Below are 21,637 nucleotides of genomic sequence, written 5' to 3'. Positions count from 1 at the left end.
TATTTTATAGACTCATTAAGACAGAAAATAATTTTCAAAAAGATGGCACAGCAGGTTAAATAGACTTATGATTCTGGAAGCAGTAAGTTAAGAAGTAATGAATATGTCTCCATTAAAGGATTTTTTAGGAAATTATTGACTCATTTTAAAAAGTCAAATACAAATTTCCTCCATTGTCCACAAGTATGGCATCACTGGGAAAGTTTTTGTAATGTTGTTGTGTGCCATTGAGTTGCTTGCGACTCATAGCAACCCTGTGTACAACAGCCCTGAACTCTGCCCTGTCCAGTGCCAATCGCACTGTCTCTGACACACCTCCCGATTACCCCAGTCACTGAATCAGTCCACCTCATAGAGGGCCTTCCCCTCCTGAGCCTGCCCTCCACCCTCCCAAGCATGATGTCCCTCTCCAAGGACCAGTCACTCCTTACAACATGTCCAAAGTATGTTAGACGGAGCCTCAGAATCCTTGCCTCCAAGGAGCAGCCCGATTTAACCCTCTCCAGGATAAATCTGTCTGTTTTCTTAGCAGTCCATGATACATTCAATACTCTTCTCCAAGCAAAAGAAATAAAACCAGAAAGCAGTTACCATTGTTTTTCATGGAAACAAATTCTGAGCAAATCCAGCCCCCCAAAAAACTACCAAATCATAAAAAATAACACATAAGTCCTGAAATATTAGTAACATACAATGTCCACAGACACAGTCCAAAGCCATGGCCTCTTGATGCTCACGTGCAAAGGGGAGCCCCTGGGTAAGAAGCCTGATGCCTCATCCTCTCTGTTGGTAGGCGAGCTGCCAATGTGAAGACTAGCTGCAAAGCAACAGGTTGTGTTGAATGTTAGTTTCACTTTTTTGCCTTTTCAGACTTTTAAGTTATTAAAAACAGGTACTAACATTGATGTTTCATAAGATCAAAATAAAACCCAGCTACAGAATATCAGAATAATAAAGAATAAAAAGGGAGTACATTTTAAAAATGTATTAGAGTATTATAAAATATAAACTATCTCATTGTAAAATGCACAAAAAGAAACTTTCAGAGTAATCTTATAAATGAGAAGTAAGGAAGTTTCAGCTCTTAATACGAGACTGGTATAAACTTTAAGCTATTGCTGTTTCAAAAACATGAACTCTGAGCACAAAATCTGTTTAACAAAATATAGAGTCCAATAGACACAGTGCCAAAGAACATGCCAGTGTATCTGAGGAAAGAACAAATCTGTGCCAAAGAACAAAAGGAAAAAAATAGTAATCTAATCAAAGGCATGTATCTTCCACTGCATGAGGAAAAGTTCTCAAACACAAGTACAGTGTTGACAGAGGTGTAGGAAATTGGGCATATCGTATCCTGATGATACGGTGACAATGGTCTAACCTTGTAGAAAAGTCACTTGGGTGGGAAAGTACTCAGACAAGTCCTTTCATTAATTCTGATTAACCAAAGTCATGGTGTAGAGAAGATAGTCTATGGAAACATTGTAAAATAGCAGAAAAGCTGCTACACCTTAAAATATGCCAAGCAGTATTTGTTATTATACATAATAAGAATGATTAAATAAACTCTAATCCACCCGTAATCCAGAATATATAATGCAGCATTAAATTATAAGTTTACATTAATTAGGAAATGGATTATGTATAAACCCGAATCAAGAAAGAGCATGATGTAATTTTGTCTTGGTGGAGTATGATATCAACCATGGAAAAAAAGATCTATAAGGATAATTCCATAGAGAAATACAAAGGTTATTTCTAGGTGAGCAATTAGAAGTAATTAGTGTTTTAATCATTAAACTCTCTCCATGTACTCAATAATGAACCTGATTAGGTTTTAGATCTTTAAAATATTATTAAAAGCATCATCTTTGAAAATCACAAAGTATCATCTAAACATTAAAACTTCACTTTATGGAGTATTGGTTTAGACTAATGAGGTGTGATTGCAGTTTTTTTTAAAGGTTACTAGGAATTACTACCACTTTTAAGAAAACTATTGGCAACTCTTAAAAATTCTTTCACTTCTTCTAGAAACCTGGGATTATTAACAAGTCATTCTTTCACACATGCACTGTGAGATATAAAATAATTTGTCTTTCACTTGTTTGCTTTTGAATATTTTGATTAGTGTTTGCTTTTGTTGATCAAAGAGTCTTACACTGTTCAAGCCCTAATCTGTCTTCTCCTTATCAGTTCCTCTCAAGAGACAGAATGCCATTGTCTTTCTGTGAGGAGATGAAACTGAGAAATTTGTGATAGTCTGAAAGCTATCAAATGGGTAGAAAAATTAAGTCCAAGTTTTTAGGTTTTAAAATGGAATAAAGATCCTGTGAACGGAGTAATAAGAGACACAGAAGAGCAGCTACTTGGCCACTTGTTGGCAATCTATTTGCAGGTGAACAGTATACCTGGTCCTCTTTCCACAGCCTCAAGGACATTTGGGGAGAAGACAATGGTTATTTCCTGAAAAGACTATTCTCTATGCTGCCTCACTTCCAACTAATAACGCATTCCTTGGCCTTGTGTCAAGAGTACCCATTTTCTACTTACTGAGTTCAGTGTGGGGCCCAGTGAGTAGTAAGGAAATCTGAACTTTAGAGTATTTCAGCCTCATTAGAGTATGAGAATTTACTGATTTTCCATTAAAAATTTTAGTTCCTTCCTTTCCCTCCATAACCCTGTTTCCAGTTGTATTCTGGGCACCCACCAGATGAGGCTGCCTGATAGAGTTCCTTCGTCAGCCAGAGAAGGTGGAAAATATCACAATGTTTCACCAGAGGTGGACCCAACATAATGGCCACCTGAGGAAGATGACAATGTGCTAGAATAGACCGTACTGGCCTCGCCGGTCACCCTGGTCCTAAAAACATGTACCCTCATTGCAATAACTGGAGCCTTGACATCAGCCCTAAGCCAGGGACTCTCGAGCTTCAGCTGAAGGCAGAGGGGTTAGGCTCCCACGTGACAGAGTTGGCCCTTTGCAGAGCTAAGATACTATTTTATTTTCTTTTGTACTTCATTGCATTCTTTTTCATGCTCTTTTCATTCAAAGATTCAGTCCCAAGACAGGATTATGATACTCCACCAGCTGTTGTGTCAGGTAGGAAAATTCTAATTCCTTTAAGACTTGATTGGAGGGGAAAGAAAAATGGAGGGTGCCTGGTTTCCTCGCAAACTCTTTAAAGCAGTGATTCTCAAGGGGTTGTTGCATGCAATTTGAAATTCTGTTTGGGTGATAGTATGAGGGATATGAGGGGTGTATGTTTTATCCCAAAGGTGTATTTAATATTGCAATCCAGTTACATATCTGGAAAGTCAATATGCCGTACTTGAATTAAAAGTAAAAGCTGAGACTGAAATGACTGTTTTGTCTAGGACATTCAAAAGATAGGGTCTGTGTTTCAGTCATATAAAAAAATAGAAAGTATCATCAGAATTTCTAAAATTGGAAGAAAGAAATGTATGTTTGTCAAAAGAAGGCACAGAAATAAAAAGAGCTTGAGAAGCACTGCTTTAGAGACGAGAATTTTCTGAAATCAGAAAAATCATCTCATTTTGCTTACTCAGCCTATAGCATAGTGTCTGACACATAGTAGGTGCTCAATATAATTGTTGAATGAATCAAAACTTCAAATTGGTTCTAAAAATTTTATTAGTAAAAGTAAACTGCTGATATTCCACTTAATAATAAAAAAAGTCGATTTGAAAATATTTTAGTATCTTCAGGATTTTCATTAACAATGTTTAATCTTGGTCATAAAATCTGGTGTTGCAGGTTCTAATTAAGTATATGTGTGTGTGTGCGCACACATATATATTTGAAAAGATGTGTTTATATTTTGAATTGCACAGATTTTCTTTTACTTTCATATTTAATCTTTGGTTTTATGCAAAGTGGAAAAGGAATAAAATATGTGTAATGCTTTTGTGCATCTCAACAAAATAAAGAAAATGAAATTCTTGGATTCTTTAATGGTCAGATGATATAGGCATGTGGTCCAAACCAAGAAGGACATTAGAGAAATGGAGTAAGACTTCAAGAGGATAAGTAGATGACAGAGGCAGTGTGAGGGGTGACACTGACGAGTGGACTGTGGTTTTCAACTTATTTCTTCTTGGTTCTCTCTAACTGGGGTATTCACTGGGTCTGCTTTTTTTAGGAGAAGGGTTGTTTCGTTTTTTCATGATGGCTGATAAGGATTGCTGCTTTCTTGACAGTATAGGAATCTTTTCTTAGTAGATATTAGCCTGTTATAACTACGAAATTACCCAGGGTACAGCAATGTTTTGGGAAGCACCTATATATTTATGCTCTCTTCTTGGCCAGAAGCCTGCAAGGCCAAGGGCCTGACAGCAATTTTTCCTCCAATGTACCTGAATGACCAAGGAGGGAGCCTGTTGTTCCCTTCTGGAAGTGGCTTCTCGCCTCTGTTGAGGTGCCCAGGACCTCCCTGATGCTTGAGTTAAGGGGTCCCACATGGCCAAGCTAGATGGCACTTTCCCTCCCAAAGTAATGAATGACCAAGAAAGAGCCTGTTGGTCCCTTCTGGAAATGGCTTCTCACCTCCTTCAAGGTGCCCGGGACCTCGCTGTTGCTTGAGTTAAGGGGTCCCATGTGGTCAATCTAGACAGCAATTTTCTGCCCAAATAACTGTGGGAACAGCCCTGGCAGCGTAGTCCCACTTCCTGCAGTGCACAGTCCTAGACTGTGGTTTTTGTGTCCAGAACATCTTCTAGTTGGCTACTCTGTTTTCTGACCCGAGATCCAAAGGATTGTCCTTTTCTTATGTCTTGTGGACTGGCTTAGTTATGCTAATATATAAGCATTCATCATAAACTTCAATTAAGATGTACCCATCAAGAGGCAATGAATTAACTTTCTGCTGTCAAATTATCTTTGTTGGATATCTCTAGAAATACTCATTAATTAGATTATCACTTACATTTTACCTCTCCTATCTTGGTATGACTGTTTCATTAAGAACGAGACTCTTTGGAAGCAAACTTTGTGTGATGTATGCAGCATCTACTTTCTATAGCATATTAGGTATCCATTCTGGATAATTCCCCTACATTTATAATAATGAAAAGCATTTTCTTTATTCTATGTTTACCCATTTAACTTTGAAGAACACTTCAAAAAGCAATAAGACGCAAAAGCACTTACTGTATTTCAGTCATGCATCAAACTATACACAGATAAGCTGAGGAAGAACTCAAACCAAACTAAGTCACTGCCTTTGGGTTGATTACAACTCATAGTGACCTTAGCTGGAGTGGAACTGCCCCAGTGGGTTTTCAAGTTTACAGTCTTTATGGAAGCAGATCACCATTTCCCTCCCCTGTGAAGCAGGTGAGAGGTTCAAACCACCAACTCTTTGGTTACTAGATGAGCACCTAAAACCACTTTGCCCCCAGGACTCCTAGGAGGCAGAATCTCTGACCATAGACCTAGATGTGGGGATTTTCACCCACTTTGTTAGGTAAGAGTCTCTGAAAATTCTTTATTCAACAAGCAGCTTGAGGAAAGTAGATTTTAAACAAACTTATTCTGGCACGTTTATGTATACGTGAGGAAGGAGAAGTAATTGCAGGAAATTTGGAGTGTACAATGTGATGATTACTATGCAAAGTGCTGGGGATGTGACTTTTCTCCAAGAGCTTAGATTCTAACTGGAAAGTTAGATATAAACAAGTTACTATAAAACACTGTCTGTTTATAATAAAAATAAATATGATATATGAGTGAGCGGCATCTACTTCCAAAATGGCTTGCCTCCGGAAACTCTATGTGCGAACAGTGCTCAGGCTGTTCGTTCATAGGGTCGCTATGAGTCATCTACGACTCAGCGGCATCAAACAACAACAACGACAACAACATATAAGTGTGTCATCTTCAGTGAGATACCTAAGTTCAGAATATATGTGTCTCTTACTAGTTGTAAAACCTTGGAAAAATTACCTATCTTTCCTATAGTTTGGCTTACTTATATGAGGTAATAATAACAATATCCTAAGTTTGTTAGACGCTTAAAGGGAATTAAGATAAGTTTTCTTAGAGGAGACTTTGGCATAAAATAAGGACTCAAATGCTACCAGCCATAACTCTATTAATTGTTCTTATTCCTAGGGCCTATAGTGATGCACAGATAAAATCATTTAACATTGTAGGGAGGTCAAAGAAAAAGTTCCAATGGGAAATGTCTAAACAGAGATGTGAATATATATAGGAATGAACTAGTTACCACAAAACAATTCTGACTCGTACATAGGGTTGCTGTGAGTCGCAGGCAACTCGACAGCATGTAAAAACAACAGCAGTCCTATAGACAGAATAGCACCGCCCCACAGAGTTTTCAAAGCTGAAATCTTTAAGGAAGCAGATAACTACATCTTCCTCCCGTGGACCAGCTGAGGGGTTTGAATGACAGACCTTTTAGAACTAGCCAAGTACGAAGTAATTTGGAGGAAGAGAGTTTCAGACCAAGAAGACAACATATTGTTGTTCTTGTGTGCCACTGAGTCAGAATCTACTCAAAGCTGACCCTCCATTGTGTTTTCAGAGGCAGTTAATCTGGTGAGAGGAGATTGTCTATCTTTCTCCCAAACAACAGCTGGTACAAAAGCATAAACTTTCATTAGTATGGAATGGCAACTTCACAGAACTGCAGGTGGTTTAATACAAAAGCAGCCACGTCTAAAGAGAGGGGAGGAGGACCACTCTGATCATGGTCACAACAGAAGCACCTGAACAGAGTGGGAGAAAAAAAATTAGAACTAAATGCAGAGTCGCCAAGAAGACAAGACTTTCTCGTCTAATAGAGACTGGTCCTTTGGCACTCTTCAAACTTGGAAACGAATCTACCCTCAATGATCACCTTCCACACAAATAATAGACAAGCCCATAAAGTGAGCAGTAACACCCACTAATAATCTGTCATGCACTATCACAAAAGGCAGAATTTTCCAAAAAGCAAAATTCAAAAGGCAAGAAGGGACAGGAAATGGTCAACTGGAAACTGAAATCCGTATTTTGTTGAAGGAATTGCAACTAACGTAATCAAATGAATATGCATATGAGTTATTGAATGGGAAACTAATTTTCTCTGTAAACTTTCACCAAACCCACAATAAATTATTCAGGAGGGGGTAAAAAAAAGAGGAAAGTGAAGGGATGGATTAGAAAAGTCTGTCGAAATAAGCTTGAGGAATATCATTAGATACGGAGGGACCAGTCCTCAGAGAAGGACATCATACTTGAAAGGGCAGAGAAACAGCACAAGAGAGGAAGACCCTGGATGAGATGGATTGATTCAGTGCCTGGAATATTGGGGGTAGGTATGTTGGAGACAATGAAATTGGCTCAAGATAGAGCAGGGTTCAGAGCTATTGTACAAAGGGTCACTGTGAATCACAAGAGACTCGACAACATATAATAACAACATGGTACCTTGACCTCTATCCCTATGGAAATAAAAATACATTCAAATGTTTTACACTGAAGAGCAAGATAATCACCCTGGTTATATAGTGTGAGTGTGTTGAAGGGAAGCTGAACTAGAAAAAAAGAAGAAAAGGGCTGAATTGAAGAACTGAATCAAGATTTGGAATGTTCTTATATTGTAGCAGTTAGATTTGCTACAGGAGAGGGGAGAAGGTGACATTTGTGAAGCATTGAGGTGACAGCACACACAGGATAGACTCTCTAAATCAAAGTCCAAATCTAATAAGAGAGAACAGTCCAAAGACTCCTCAAGTTCATGGCAACTCATTGGGCCAAGGTACCATTTTTTTCTTAGAGTCTAAACTTGAAATAGCTCCTCTGGCTTGGAGGTAAAGGCTGTGCTGCAATTCCCAGAGCACGCAGTTCAAATCTGCTAGCAGCTCTGTGGGAGAGGGATGAGGCGTCTTCTCCTGTGAGTTAACCACCTCTGAAAACCCACTGGAGGGTCAGCTGTGGGTCACTGTGGACTCAAAGGTGCACAACAACCATGAACCAGGATAAGATCCTGCTTGGCAGGTAAGAGGCCAAATTCAGTATTGTGTATGTTCAGTTTGAGATGCTTCAGACACACCCCAAGAGCCTTGGTGTCACAGTGGTGAAAGTTCTGGGCTGCCAACTGAGAGAGCTGGCAGCTCAAACTCACCCGCAGCTCAGGAGGAGTAAATGTGGCTGGTGCTCTGTTCCCAGATAGATTCACAGCCGTGCGAATCCTGTGGCCCATTCCATCCTGTCCTCCAGGCTAACTAGGACTGAACCTCAATGACAGCTTTTCCTTTAAATTACTTATTTTTATGAAATATCTAAGGGATGTCCAAAGATTTCTTATTTTTTTTTTTTAATGTTGTATCCGGAACTCAGATGACAGTTTTCAGCTGGAAGTGAATTTTGGCATCATTAATGTGAAATCTGATCATGCCACCCAAAGAATGTGCTTTAAGTGAAAAGAAAGAAGCATAATCCTGAAAATCAAAATCGCGAGAGGAGATTAAAACATAGATTTAAAAGAACAACTAAAGACAGAGAATGGAGCTCTGGTAATTTAGTGTCTAGACGGTGGAACAGCTAATGCAAAGGTGTTCACTTCCCTGGCTGTTCAAATCTACCTGCAGTTCTGTGAGAGCAAGATGAACAGTTTCAAGCGTCTGAAAACCCGCTGGAGGCTCTGGTATAAGTCTGTCCCAACTCACCAGCAAAGAGTTTAAAGAGGGAAAATCAAGAGCCTCAAGTTTCAAAGAAGCCAAAGAGATCATTTCAAAAGGGGAGTCTGTGCAGTGAGGTGCATCATGGGAGGAAGGGGGAACCGGTTAGGTTCCATTACATCGGGTTTAGTCAATTTGATGGGATAATTTAAGTCAGAAGGACAAACAGTTGATGTCCTGTCATGTAAGGGAGTGGCCATGTCAAGTGTAGAAAGTCAACCATATGACTTTGGAAAGAAGAAGAGAACAAAAAATAAATGGGAATGGAGCAGATTGATTTTATTTTTTTAAAAGACTGGAAACAGTTGATCATGATGGGGTGGGAGAGAAGCCCTGAGAGACTTCTGAAGGTTGAAAATACAGTTTATGAAAGAGATGCCAGAAAGTGTAAGGTCCTTGAGGAAGCCAGACGTCTTTTACAGTGATGAGAAGGACAGGAAGAGATCATATGTGCACAAAGAATGCAATGGCATTAAGTGAAATGATTTTCTACCTGAAAATTACTATCTATTTATTTATTGTGAAATATTAAAGAATATCTTCTGAGAGTAAACAAGAGATGCCTCAGTAACAAACTTAAGAAGAATGAAGATTGGCAAAAAGTTCAAGAAGTAGAACTCGGGATCTATTTGAAACTTAGACTACAGATCTTTAGCAATAACAGTTGGTGAGTGCATTTAGTTTTCCACAGTGCTATTCACACTCTGAGAAGGTAGACAGGTGGATTAACCCTGGATTAAAATGGTAAAGAATAGAGTGAAAGAAGATTCATTTGCATTGATGGAATCGACAAGGGTGTGAATGAGTGAATGACCATGGTTTCCACAAATAGGAAAAGAGAAAGCATCAATTGACAGTGGCAATGAGGAAACGATTACGGAATCCAGTCTAGAGGTTTCAGTGAGATGTGCCAATACAGTGGTAAGAAGTGGAATGAATACTTAGGTTTCAGATTTTGAATGATGAACTATTTCATGCTAAAGGCCGCGTCATGGGAGCATGTGACCAAAATGAACTTGGTGTGAAGGTGACAAGAGCTTATGAAAATGAAGCATCAGAAACATAAGAAGCTGCAATTAAGTGGGGATATTTTTGCATAATTGGGCTTTGTTTTGATTTTATTTGATTTGGGTTTTTTCCATTACAAAGTTAGGAATGGAACGTGTCATCGTGTCATCGGAGGGAAAAAAAATAACCTCAACATTAGGAGGTGACTGAGGAAAAGAGAAATGTATTTCTACTGAAAAAATACTGTAATTCTTGTCTTCCAACAATTTTTATGCATGGTGTTCTTTCTGGAACACAGGAACTATATCTCTGGTTGACGGCTGGAAAGTGTCTCAAATCAGTTTTCTCTGAAATGTTTCATGTATCATCACAGATACTTAAAATGATGACTTCAGGGAAGAAAACACCCAAGCTCTCTTTTCTCCTTAGTCATTGTGTGTTTACTTTAATATAAACTTGAACAATTTATATAATAAGTTGTTCTCCAAATGCATACAAAGGATGGGCAGTTTACTTCCATGTGTTTGGTCTGACTGGTTGGTTCCGACTTGATAGTACATAACAATACAACTAATGGAAATAGTTAAAATTAAACAATGAATACACTTTATAAAAAAAAAACAACAGCTAATCATTCATTGTTGACTTGATTATACAAGCTTAGACAAAAATATAAAGTTACTAAGGATTTAGTTCCTGGAATTAGGTGAACTGGCTTCCAATCCTTTCTCACTGGACAACTGGGCCTCTTTGGACAGATTACGTGGCCTGTCTCGCTTCAGTTTCTACACTGGTTAGAGAAGTGTCTAGAGAGGAACCTCTCAATACAACGAGTATTGGCTATAGGGTCTGAGCAATGGGCTCAGGCGTATCAGAGGTGATGAGGATGGCACAGAACAGGGTTCAGATCTATTGTTCACAAGGTCACTATGAGCTGTACTTGACAGAACTTCAAGCAATCATCATTGGATGGATTATGTGAAATAGTGTCCTTAGAGCAGCTCCCTCATGACCAGCCTCAATAAATACCAACCATTTTGAGTAAAAATAAAATACTAGCAGTAATTCAGAAAAAGAGAACTCAACTGGTAAAATCTAGGGAGCTCTGGTGGCTTAGTGGCAAAGAATTGCCCTGCCAACTCAAAGGTAAACAGTTCGACTCCACCTGCTGTTCAATGGGACAAAGATTGACATTCTCTTCCCATGCAATTCACCGCCTCTGAAAACGTGTCAGAGGGTCAATGATGGGCTTTGTGTGACTTGACGATACTCAACAACCACAGTGGTGAAATCTGTAGGGATTTATGCTCCATATTAACCAAGGATCCGTTTCAATTTGAACAGGATTCAGTAAGAATTCAGAAAAAAATAAAGCTAAGGCAAGAGTCACGTTGTACAAAAGAAAGTATCCAAAAGTTTGGGGGCTACAGGAATTATCTGATTTACATCACTGAAAAACTCTCTCTCTGCCTGCGTCCCTGCAACACCTTGTTCAACTCATTGCCAGGACAGAAGATAAAAGCCTGGAAATGTTGGGGGGGAAAAGCCTGGAAATATGGGGGGGAAAAGAACCTGCACCCCCCCAAAAAAAAGCCTGGAAATGCCATAGAAATTTTTATATAGTAGAACTCTGTTCTCCTTTTAGTATTTCTTTTGCATCATAATTATAACTTCTTAAAGAACTTCCTATTTTAAAGCAATTTTAATAAAATATGTATGTGTAAATGAGGAGTAAAACACCATTTAGGAAAACACACATATGGTTGAAGTTTATGGGACATGCATTTGTAGTCACATTATAATCTCAGTTGCTTTGAGCTTAATTTCCTAGAACATCACCTTGAAATTAAGCAAAATAATACTGTTAACAGGTAACCATTCAAGCCCAGAATTCATACTATTTTTTTTTTCCTTAAGCTTAGACTCTGATTTTGAATCTGATCTTGGGTGGAGGAGGTTGGGAAATTAAAAACAAGAACAAATAAGTAAGCAGGGGAAATCCACAGGACTTCTGGAGCAGATAATTCCTTTTCTGCCATGTCCTTTCTGTACACTATATGAAATAAGGTGTAAATAAATACACGATGTGATGTCAGAGGAAGAGCACAAATAAATTACAATGATTCTCACTAGTTGTCTGTGACTCTTCTGTCCTTAACTGTTTGGTGTGTGGCTAGGGGAAAAAAGCTCTAAGAATGAAGTCCTTCAGAAGGTATTTGCCCATCATGGTTTCAGGGAAAATTCACTAAAAAAAGAGATTAGCTATGTTTTCATCTTAATTTTGCTAGTCAAGAATGTAAATTTGCATTGAAATAATTCAGCCTGAAATGTGTGAGCTTCAAGCAAAGATTTGGTCAAAGCTCACCTTCTTTGGTCAGAGCTCACCTCCTTCTTTCTTCTTGAGTGACAATCACTTTATAAACCAATCTCTTGTAGAGGAGAGTTTATTGTTGGCGTCGTTGTTGTTATGTGCCATCAAGTCGCTTGTGACTCATAACATCCCCATGTACAATAGCCCTGAAACCTGCTCTATCCTGTGCCAACTTTACTGACTCTGACAAACCTACTCTCATTACCCCAATAAACCCATCTCACCACTGGTCTTCCTCTCTTTCACTCTACCCTTCCAAGCTTGATGTCCCTCTCCAAGGACTGGTCCCTCCTTGCAACAGGAGAGAAAGGTTTAACCTACTTAAAAAAATAAAATCATCTTTCAAACTCTAGGCAACATTCGTTTTCATGGATACGATGAGCTAATTACAGATTATTTCCACTCTTAATTAAAAATTAGGTCCATTAATACCTCCAATTAGCAACAATTAGCCATTAAATTGTATTTACTATAAAAAGACCTGACACAATTATATGTACACACAGGTCACACATGGACAGAAATTTAATTTATTTCCTCAAATATTAGCCTGCACTTTGATTAAATGCCTAATTAGGGAGTTCTGGTGGCATAGAGGTAAGGGATTGTAGTGCCAGTGCAAAGGTATGCAGTTCAAATCCACCAGCTGCTTCACAGAAGAAAGATGGACAATCTCCTCCTGGGTGATTTTACTGCCTCTGAAAACCTGCTGGAGGGTCAGTTATGAGTCTGTTCCAGTTAGTTACAATGTAACATACACAATAACAGTCTTTGATTATAACATTGCATTTTTATATGTACTGATTGATTGATATTTTATTTCTCTTTAATACTTTCTAATTAGGAGAGTGTATCATTCCATTCATGTTGAGAAAGTGCTTTCAGTGCCACGGTGACCAGTGATAGGTGGCACAGAACATTCTGTGTAAGCCCTTACCCTCCACAAACTCTGAATCTAACAACAGAGCACAGGGTTATAGGGAACTGGCTCAGAGCCCAAATGGGGCCTTTGTCATAAGAGCTCCCTGCAGAGAAGACTTTAAATGAGACGCCTATTTGTGAGTGGACAATGAGGCTTACGGATGTTGAGTTACTATATTCCTGCTGATACATTTATTATTTTTATTTTTATTATTTATATTGTTCACTAAATGAGGAAAAATAAAATCTCAAAGGCCTTTCCTGCCTGATCACACTTTCTATTTTGCTTCCTTTAAACTGTATCCTAAAGGAAGCTCAGACATCTCTGTTAGTTAGCTCAGTTATCTTTTGAGGGATAGGACATTGTAGTGAGGTGAAAAACTCACATCTCCCATCTTCTGATCCAGGGATTAATAAAGCTTTTCTGTTAAGGATCAGATAGGAAATATGCTGTGTTTTGCGGGCAGTAGGGTCTGCATGAAGCAGCCCTGCGTGCAATGGCCAAGCACCTGGCCACTAACCGAAGGTCATCATTTAACCCACTCGCAGCTTTACGGCGAGCTCTAGTGACCAAAGTGGGGAAAGAGTTACACTGACAACCCAAAGGAACCTGGGTTCAAACCCACCAGCTGCGCCGAGGGAGAAGGATGAACAGTCTCCTCCAGTGTGATTGGCAGACCCTGGAAACCCACCGGAGGGTCAGCCGTAAGTCAGCTCTGACACAGTGGCAATGAGGTGAGCAGTTGAGTAGGAGGCAGTGGTGCTTCCGTAAAGATTACAGTCACAGGGACCCGGGGGAAGCTCACCTCTGCCGCTTAGGGCGGTGATGATTCAGGATCAACCTCTGGCACGGCCAGTCCCGGAGATCCCTGCCACAGTCCCTCAGCTCGGCCTGACAGTGCTAGAACAGGCCCACAATATGTAAACAAATGTGTCTGGCTGTTTTCCAGTAAAATTTTATTTACAAAAGCCCGGTATCACAAAACATGTGTTTACAAAAGTTATTTACAGGCAGCGAGTTGAATTTGGCCTGTGGGCTGTGATGTTTCTGTTCTAATTAATTTATTTTCATAAATATTCCAAATTAAATTCTGTCACTGGCATCCATTATAATAAACACAAAGTGTTTTTCCTTTAAAATGTGCCTTTTCATGCTTTTTCCTTTATGAAAGACGGATGGCACGCGGGAATGGCAGCGGTAGGAGTATTGGAGATGGAGCTTGAGAGGTACATTCTTGTGCTTCACCAGGACGCATGGCAATCCTGAAATATTCGAACACTTAGAGTGCATTTTTCTTTCATATTCTCATCATCTATGTTTCCTCTGGGGATTATTTGTGAGTATGAACAATGAGGGATCATCAACCAGGAGAAATCAGTGTACACTCAGCTTGCTGTTTCCTCATCAGCCTTTACAGTCTCGTACCTTCGACATGTAAGGAAAGGTATGAAATACAGAGGATTTGTAGTGAATGTGGATCTTATCTCTTTCCTCACAGGACCTATCTTGTTTTGTTGTTTCTGCTACCACGTTACCTCACTTTCGATTGTCGGCACAGTTAGGTTTTCTGGTAATTTCTGGTTCACACTTACCCTCTCTTATAGAAGACAACTACCCCGCAGGGTTTTCATGGCTGCTGCTGTCCTTGTGGGCAAAGAGAGGGTTTGATAGGCTCAAACTTCTCGCTAAGCATTTAACCATTGTGCCACCAGTACTCTTTCTGTCACTATTCGCTCTGTTATCGTCTTTGAGGTTCATACTCTGCTTTGCACTCTGACCTGAACGAAGTTGTACTCATGTGGTGTGAAAACCAAACAATGTTCAGGGCAGGCCTGGGATGGCTGGAGCAATGATGAGCCTTCTGATATCAGGTCAAACACCTTGGGGGGGGGTACAAATAAGCCCAGATACCTTTACCTAAGCATAAAATAGAAGTTCAAGTTCTGTTCTCCCTACCCAACTCTGCCCCCCTCCCCATTTGTTCTTTTCTTTGAAAAGTAAAAGAAAAATTCTTTCATCCCTCTCCCCAAGTCCACTCTGCTATGCAACCTTCATTCTGGACTCCTGTCATGACAATAATAACCTAATCATATATCCTTTTTAAACACTTCTCTCCCTCCTCTGTTTCAATGTTGTATGCAAGAAAAGTGCAACAATGAATGAATGGAAATCCAAAGTCTCTGTCAACTTTGATTTTAATGAATAAAAAAAGTTTAAAAGGTTATATAAAATAGATAGTATTTTTAAATAGATTATCTATATAAATTATAAAGTTATAATTTTAAAAAGGAGTTCAAGTTCACCCTCGGATGACTCAGAAGAAAGGTCTGATCATCTGTTTAGGGACTAGAGCGGGAGGAGCCCTTGAAAACCTAAGAGGACCAGACTCTACTGACAGGAATGGGGTTGCCATGGCAGCAACTGGTTTCTAAGACAAGGTCAAAGTTGAATGCCTGCTGGCAATGCAGCCCACACACTTTTTAGGCAGAAAAACAGCATTCCCCAAATGCCAAGCTGTCTCTCTGTAGTAGCATCCTCCCGTGAGTGATCATAACAGGCTTCAGGGCCACCGCGGCCGGGTGGATTGTCATGTGCTGTTGACTTGACTACAGATCATAGTGATGCTCTGAGCTGTTATTCTGAACTCTGCTCTCTCAAGCCAACTTCACTGTCTCCAACACACCTGACCCCGTCACAGTGTCAGCCCACCTCAGCCAGGATTTCCTCTCCTGCAGTGACGTGCTGCGCTTCTGACCATGAGGTCCTTCTCCAAGGGCTGGTCCCTCTCGGTTACATGCCCAAAGTACGTGACATGAAGCTTCAAAGTCCTCACCTCTGAGCAGCAACCCGCCTACACCTTCTCCAGGGCAGACTTGTTTGTTCTCTTGGCAGTCCATGGTGTGTTCAATCCTCTTCTCCAGCACTACAACTCAAAGGCATTGATTCTTCTTCTTCAGTCATCCTTAGTCATTGCCCAGCTCTCAGATGCCTTAGAAGCAATTGAGAAGACTATGGTCTGACACACCTTAGTCTCTAGACGGACATGTTGTCATCAAGTGCCGTCGCATCATAGGCAACTACATAGAGACCCTATGAAGAAAAGACCTGAACGCTAGTCCAACTTTCATCCTTTCTCCAGGTTCATAGGATTTCCGGAGGCAAGCTATTTCAGAAGTGGATGCCACTCCTGCTTCCAAGCTTTTTGAATCAGGGAGCTCCGCCAAACACTGTCCACCAGGCGTTACCATTATCACATTTGACACATCAGTGTCACAGTGTTCAGCATCACAGCAACCATGAGTTCCCTCTGTACAGCAAATGGACACACAAGGGCTATATGACCTAGAAGAATGTTTGACCAAAAACAAAAAGAGGCATGAGGGCCACGAATTAAAGTCACCCACCTTTGGCTTGGTAGCATCACTTTCTGTCCACTAGGCCAAATGATCTCTCTCTATGCTGGTGTTGTTGTTAAGTGCTGTCTTGTAGCAATGTCCAATATCTGTCCCTTAGACCGTCAACTGCGAAAGAGAAGAACTTACAGAATAGACAGCACAAGAAGAGGTTCCTGTCAAGATAATAGTTTCTAAACGGGGCTAATTACCTGCACAGCATATAACTGCACATACGAAAGCACTTGGCTCCCTTAATTAAAGGCATAAAGTGAGCACTTGAGGGTCCTGCCAGAGAGTCCAGCCTTGAGCTATGATTCACCTCTTACCAGCGGCATCCTTGACACATCACCTAATCCTTTAGTGACAGTGCCTGAGAGACATATTCCTGTTTCTCTAGACTCTCTGTGAAATTAGCGGATGAGAAAGCAAAATATGTTCACCATACCACTGCCTGTCGGTCTAGAAAAGCTTTCTGAAAGATTTAATGTATTTTAAGCTCTTCTCTCTCTCTTAGAAGGGTGATATATGATACATAAATTTAAACCTTGTTACTCTCTTTTCTGAAGCACCCAGTGGAAGTAATTGTCTATTATTTTACCCAATGTCCTTTATAAAAAGAAGCAAATGATAAATTGCTTTTTAAGTTGAGTGCCTCGGCAAGTAAGCTCTCTCCAGATGGATGGGTCTACTTTTGTGTGAAATGCATAACTTAATCTATTTCCTTTTTGGCCTTGAGTATCAGGAGAGTTGGCATTCGATGCAATATATTCTAAAGGATCCTCGTAACATGTTCCTTTGTTGCTTTCAGCTGTTTCTTGATATGCTAATTTAAAAAAAATGTTGCTGGGCTTTGCGAGTGTTTTCAATTGCATTTTCTTTTTATGGTGCTTAATTTTGTAAATCCTTTGCAAATCTAACTTGGAAATGCAAAGACTCTAATTCCTATAGTACAAAGTAAATGAAGAAATGTTAATGGGCTAAGGAAAGCCCAAGTACCATAAAATCTCGGAAGAAAAAAAGGAATGCTGATTGTAATTGTGTATTGACTTTATCTACAAAATCACCAGCAGACACTCTTCTCACTTATTGCCGTGTATGAAGCTCCGGATGTGAAAAAACCCCTCAAACACATTGACACTGAGTTGGAATCAGCTCATAGCTGGTCCTCCAGTGGACTTTCTGAGGCTGTAAATCAGCCGGGGTGGGGGTTGGGAGGTGGAGAGTGGAAATTACCCATCATTCCCCTCTGCCTCTGTGGATTGAAAGGTACATCCTCGGGTTGGCAGCGCAACTACTGCCTTTGCCATTGGAGCTTCCTGAACAAGAAGGAGGCTACAACAGTACATCCTCGTGGGCCTTTTCAAGTAGGTATCAACGTGGGTCTCGGTCTCATGATTTAATAATTATTTGACAGCAGCAATTACTTCAATTGTTCAAAGCTTATTTTCCTCCCCTTAAAGATAGATAATAGTGTAATGGGAACTCTTTATGTGTACCCAGTAATATAAAGATTATTGAGATGACATTGATAATGGTTCTTAAAATGCCTAATTCAAATATTAAATACTTAATTTCTTTTCCTCATTCTTTTCTCTATCATGAACATGTTGTACAACTTTTTGAAGTATCATACGACCCTTAATTTACCATTACAGATGAACAGAAGCAAAGGGGTGTTATGAAACAGTGTCAAAATAATTATCCAAAAATATGAGAAATGTTACAGGTATATCTTCCCTGCTGGCTCAACTAACACAATATTAGCAAAACCGATAGAATAAATATAAAGGTTTTATAGCAACATAAAAATGATGTGTATAATATACAGCATGGAAGTAAGAAAACCAGAGGATCATTAGACTTTTAAATCCAAAACCATGTGCATAAAGATAAGCCATCTTTGGCTCCAAGAAGCACTCTGGCTGCACCTTTTCCAAGACATCTGTTCTTTTGGCAGTAATCTTCTCCAACATCACAACTCAAAGGCATCAATTCTTTTTCTGTCATCCTTACTCACTGTCCAGCTCACAAATGCACAGCAAGTGGTTGAAAAGACCATGCGCGGCCTGCCTCACTCATGCCCTCAACTTCCAACTGACATCATTGGTCTTTGGTATTTTGATTGCATATGTTTTAGTTAAGAGAGAGAGTGAGTGTGTGAGTGTGTGTGTGTGTGTGTGTGTGCTGTTGAACCAGATCTGACTGGTATAGGAGGAGAGATTGCCCCTCCTCCTTCTCCAGCGGAGCATCTGGTTGATTTGAACTGTGGGCCTTCAGGATTGTAGTGCAGCGTCTTGCCACTAGGCTACCAGAGGTCTTCAGTATTTTGAAGTGAGCCCATCTCTGTGATTCACATTGCTCGTCTAGTGCACCTTCTCCCTGGCTGTAGCAAGCCAGTCAATCAGAGATGGTAGTTGGTCCTTGGTAGTCTTTGACCTTTGACCTGCCAGAAAAAGGATCTCAGAATGCCAATGATTTTTACCACTGTTGCCTATTTTATTTGCTAAAATAACTGCTCAATTACAAGCAAAAGGCACATTTCCTGAATCTGGTGTCCTGTGTTTCATGAGCTTTGAGCCTCTTGGATAGATTGCTGAACTCAGAGCAGATACATAAATGAATTAAATTTATGCTCCATGGGGGCCTGGAAGTCTTCACTCTGAAATCAATGTGATTTTGTTAGCAAATGAAATACGTTGATTTCATGTAAATGGAAGGTACTTAGTTTAAAATCTTTTTAGCTTTTTGCTTTCCATTTTTAAGGCAACTTGATGTGAAATTATTAGAGTTTTGATGTACTATCAGGTCTGTTAGCTAATGGTCTTTCCATCAATATTTTATCAATGTTAAATTGCTATGAATGCACCTAAGTGCCTGCTGCATTCTGGGTAGTGAGGGTAAGAATCTAACCTAGCAAGAGTCAATCCACTGTCATTCAACATTATCAAAATGAGCAAGGCTAAGTGCTAGAAAAGTAGGAAAAATAAACAAGACCTTGGGTAGAAAATGGATTTTGATATCACTTTATTTTCATTTTGGTACATATGAATATTTTGTGACCTATGGTTTAAGAAAAAAATCTTTATCAGTGAGATAATTTGTCTTAATAAAATAAGTGAAAAGTTGTATCTATAAATAGCTTTATACATACACAAATATTTTTTAATTTTCAGAACTAGATACTTAAAGCACTATGTTGATCATTCTATGAGTTCTCTTCTAGTTTATTTTCATGTACACATTTTAGGATATGTGAATTTACAGTAATATTATGTGTAATTCCAATATCAGTTGTGTTATATCAATTCCGCCAACCACAAGGGCCTGGAAGCTTCCAATTAAAGAAATAGGCAAGAATTTAATTTATTCTAAGTACTGTATGCAAGGAATAGGTTATCTTTTTTGAAATGTGATCTCAATACAAATAATATTCAAAGGAGTAATCAGTTGTAGAGATGCTAACTGTCTAGGGGTTGGATAATAAATTCACAAAAAGTTGAACAATTCCTTTGGACTTGGAGCATGAATTCAGATTCTATGACACATAGAAATATGTGTCTCTTTTAACTACATTTTCAAAGCTATAATGTCAAAATGTGATAAATGTACGTAAGGAGAATTTTGGAGTTCTGGTGGCCTACTGGTAAGAAACTGTGCTGAAATTCAGAAGGCACAAGGTTCAAATCCACCAGCTGCTCCATGGGAGAAGGATGGACTGTCTCATCCCGTGCTATTAGCAGTCTCTGAATACCTGTGAAGGGTCAGCTATGGGTCAGTTATGTATGGCACATGACAATAATACCAACACCCAGGATTGTCATCACAATGATTACCAACATCAACATCTTTATTGTCATATTAAGATGAATAAAGTAATTTGCCTTGCAATTTTAGTGTATATTCAAAGACCGAGATACTAAAATCTTAGTAAATTATGCAGGTTGCAAAACAATGTTTTTAAAAAGTTTAGAAATTTAAATTTAAACACATATGATGATAATTCTATGCATCCCCTTTCGCCTTTATCTGTCACTTTAGACATGATCCTAAGAGAGTTATTCCTTGGGAAGTGATATCATGCTTGGAAAGATGGAGGGTTGGCATCAGAGAGGAAGATAGGCCCCCAGTGAGATGGATTGATACGGTGACTGCAGTAATGCACTCAATTGTATCAAAGATGATGAGGATGGCACAGGGTATGACCAGATTCTGGTCTGTTGTTCACAGAGACAGTATGAGTCGTATTCAAATTTATGGCACCTATCAATAACAACATAGAAGATGAGAATTAGTTAAGGAAATGAAGTTTTATTCTATATTGTATATTATTAGCAAATGACACACAATTCAATGATTATATATCTTAGTGGTGTGGCAGGCAGTTGCTTAAATCCCCAAAGGGCCCTTGGGCCTGTGGCCCTTGAGCCTGGTTCAAATTGTTTTTTTTGTCAAACATTCTTCTAGGTGGTGTAGCACTGGTCTGTGCATTGCTGTACTAAGGTAACTCATGGTTGCTGTGAAGCTGAACACTGTGACACTGATGTGCCAAATGTGATAATGGTTACCCACGGTGGACAGTGTTTGGTGGAGCTTCCCGATTAAAACAAGCTTGGAAGCAGGAGTGGCATCCATTTCTGAAATGGCTTGCCTCTGGAAACTCTATGAATGGTGCTTAGGTCTTTCATTCATAGGGTCACTATGAGTCATCTACTACTCGATGACACCTAACAACAACAAAAGGTTTTATCTAGCAAATAAGAAAAACAAAGTAGGGGAGTAGAGGTATCATTAGTCAATAAATAGTTTTCACTCACAGTAGTAGAAAAGAGAAATCTTTGCCTTTGGTTTGACAAAATGTCTTTTGTATTTTATCACATTCAAAGAGTGGCCTGCTGGAAAACATTGACAGTCTTTAAAAATTATTTACGGTTCATTGCCATTTTTTAATATCAATAATTGCCAGTTAAGAGCCATTTGGAAGATTTCCATAATAATTTTCTTAAGGACAATGATAAGATTTTCTGACAACAAGATAGCAGGATATTGAATAACCTTGGAAAAAGTGTCAATACAAATAAAATTAACTAAGCCAAAATGGTTTTACATTCATCATATATATTGAATGTATCCAGATGTTGTGGAGGATGTAAAGGTGAATTTACACAAAGCTACACAAACACTGTCTCCTAGAGGCTGGTATAGGTGCTTTACGTGGATTTTCACTTTTACGTCTTG

General features: G+C 39.3%; 1 protein-coding gene across 8 annotated transcripts in view; it reads left to right on the top strand.

Moving 5' to 3' along the window:
* The window catches only part of RBMS3 (RNA binding motif, single stranded interacting protein 3), an 844,595-nt gene that overhangs the window by 786,001 nt on the left and 36,957 nt on the right, over window positions 1-21,637 (top strand). For 6 of the 8 annotated variants that reach the window (XM_006890636.1, XM_006890630.1, XM_006890637.1 and 3 more), the window contains one exon: window positions 3,056-3,103. The exons of the other annotated variants lie outside the window; for them this stretch is intronic. In XM_006890636.1, the coding sequence (XP_006890698.1) occupies window positions 3,056-3,103 (48 nt within the window). The remainder of the gene's footprint in view (window positions 1-3,055; window positions 3,104-21,637) is intronic. 8 annotated transcript variants of the gene reach the window in all.

The sequence above is a fragment of the Elephantulus edwardii genome, unplaced genomic scaffold, assembly GCF_000299155.1.
Source record: "Elephantulus edwardii isolate Elephantulus edwardi_28Jun2011 unplaced genomic scaffold, EleEdw1.0 scaffold00091, whole genome shotgun sequence".
Lineage (NCBI taxonomy): Eukaryota > Metazoa > Chordata > Mammalia > Macroscelidea > Macroscelididae > Elephantulus > Elephantulus edwardii.
This window is presented reverse-complemented; position numbering and strand designations above follow the sequence as displayed.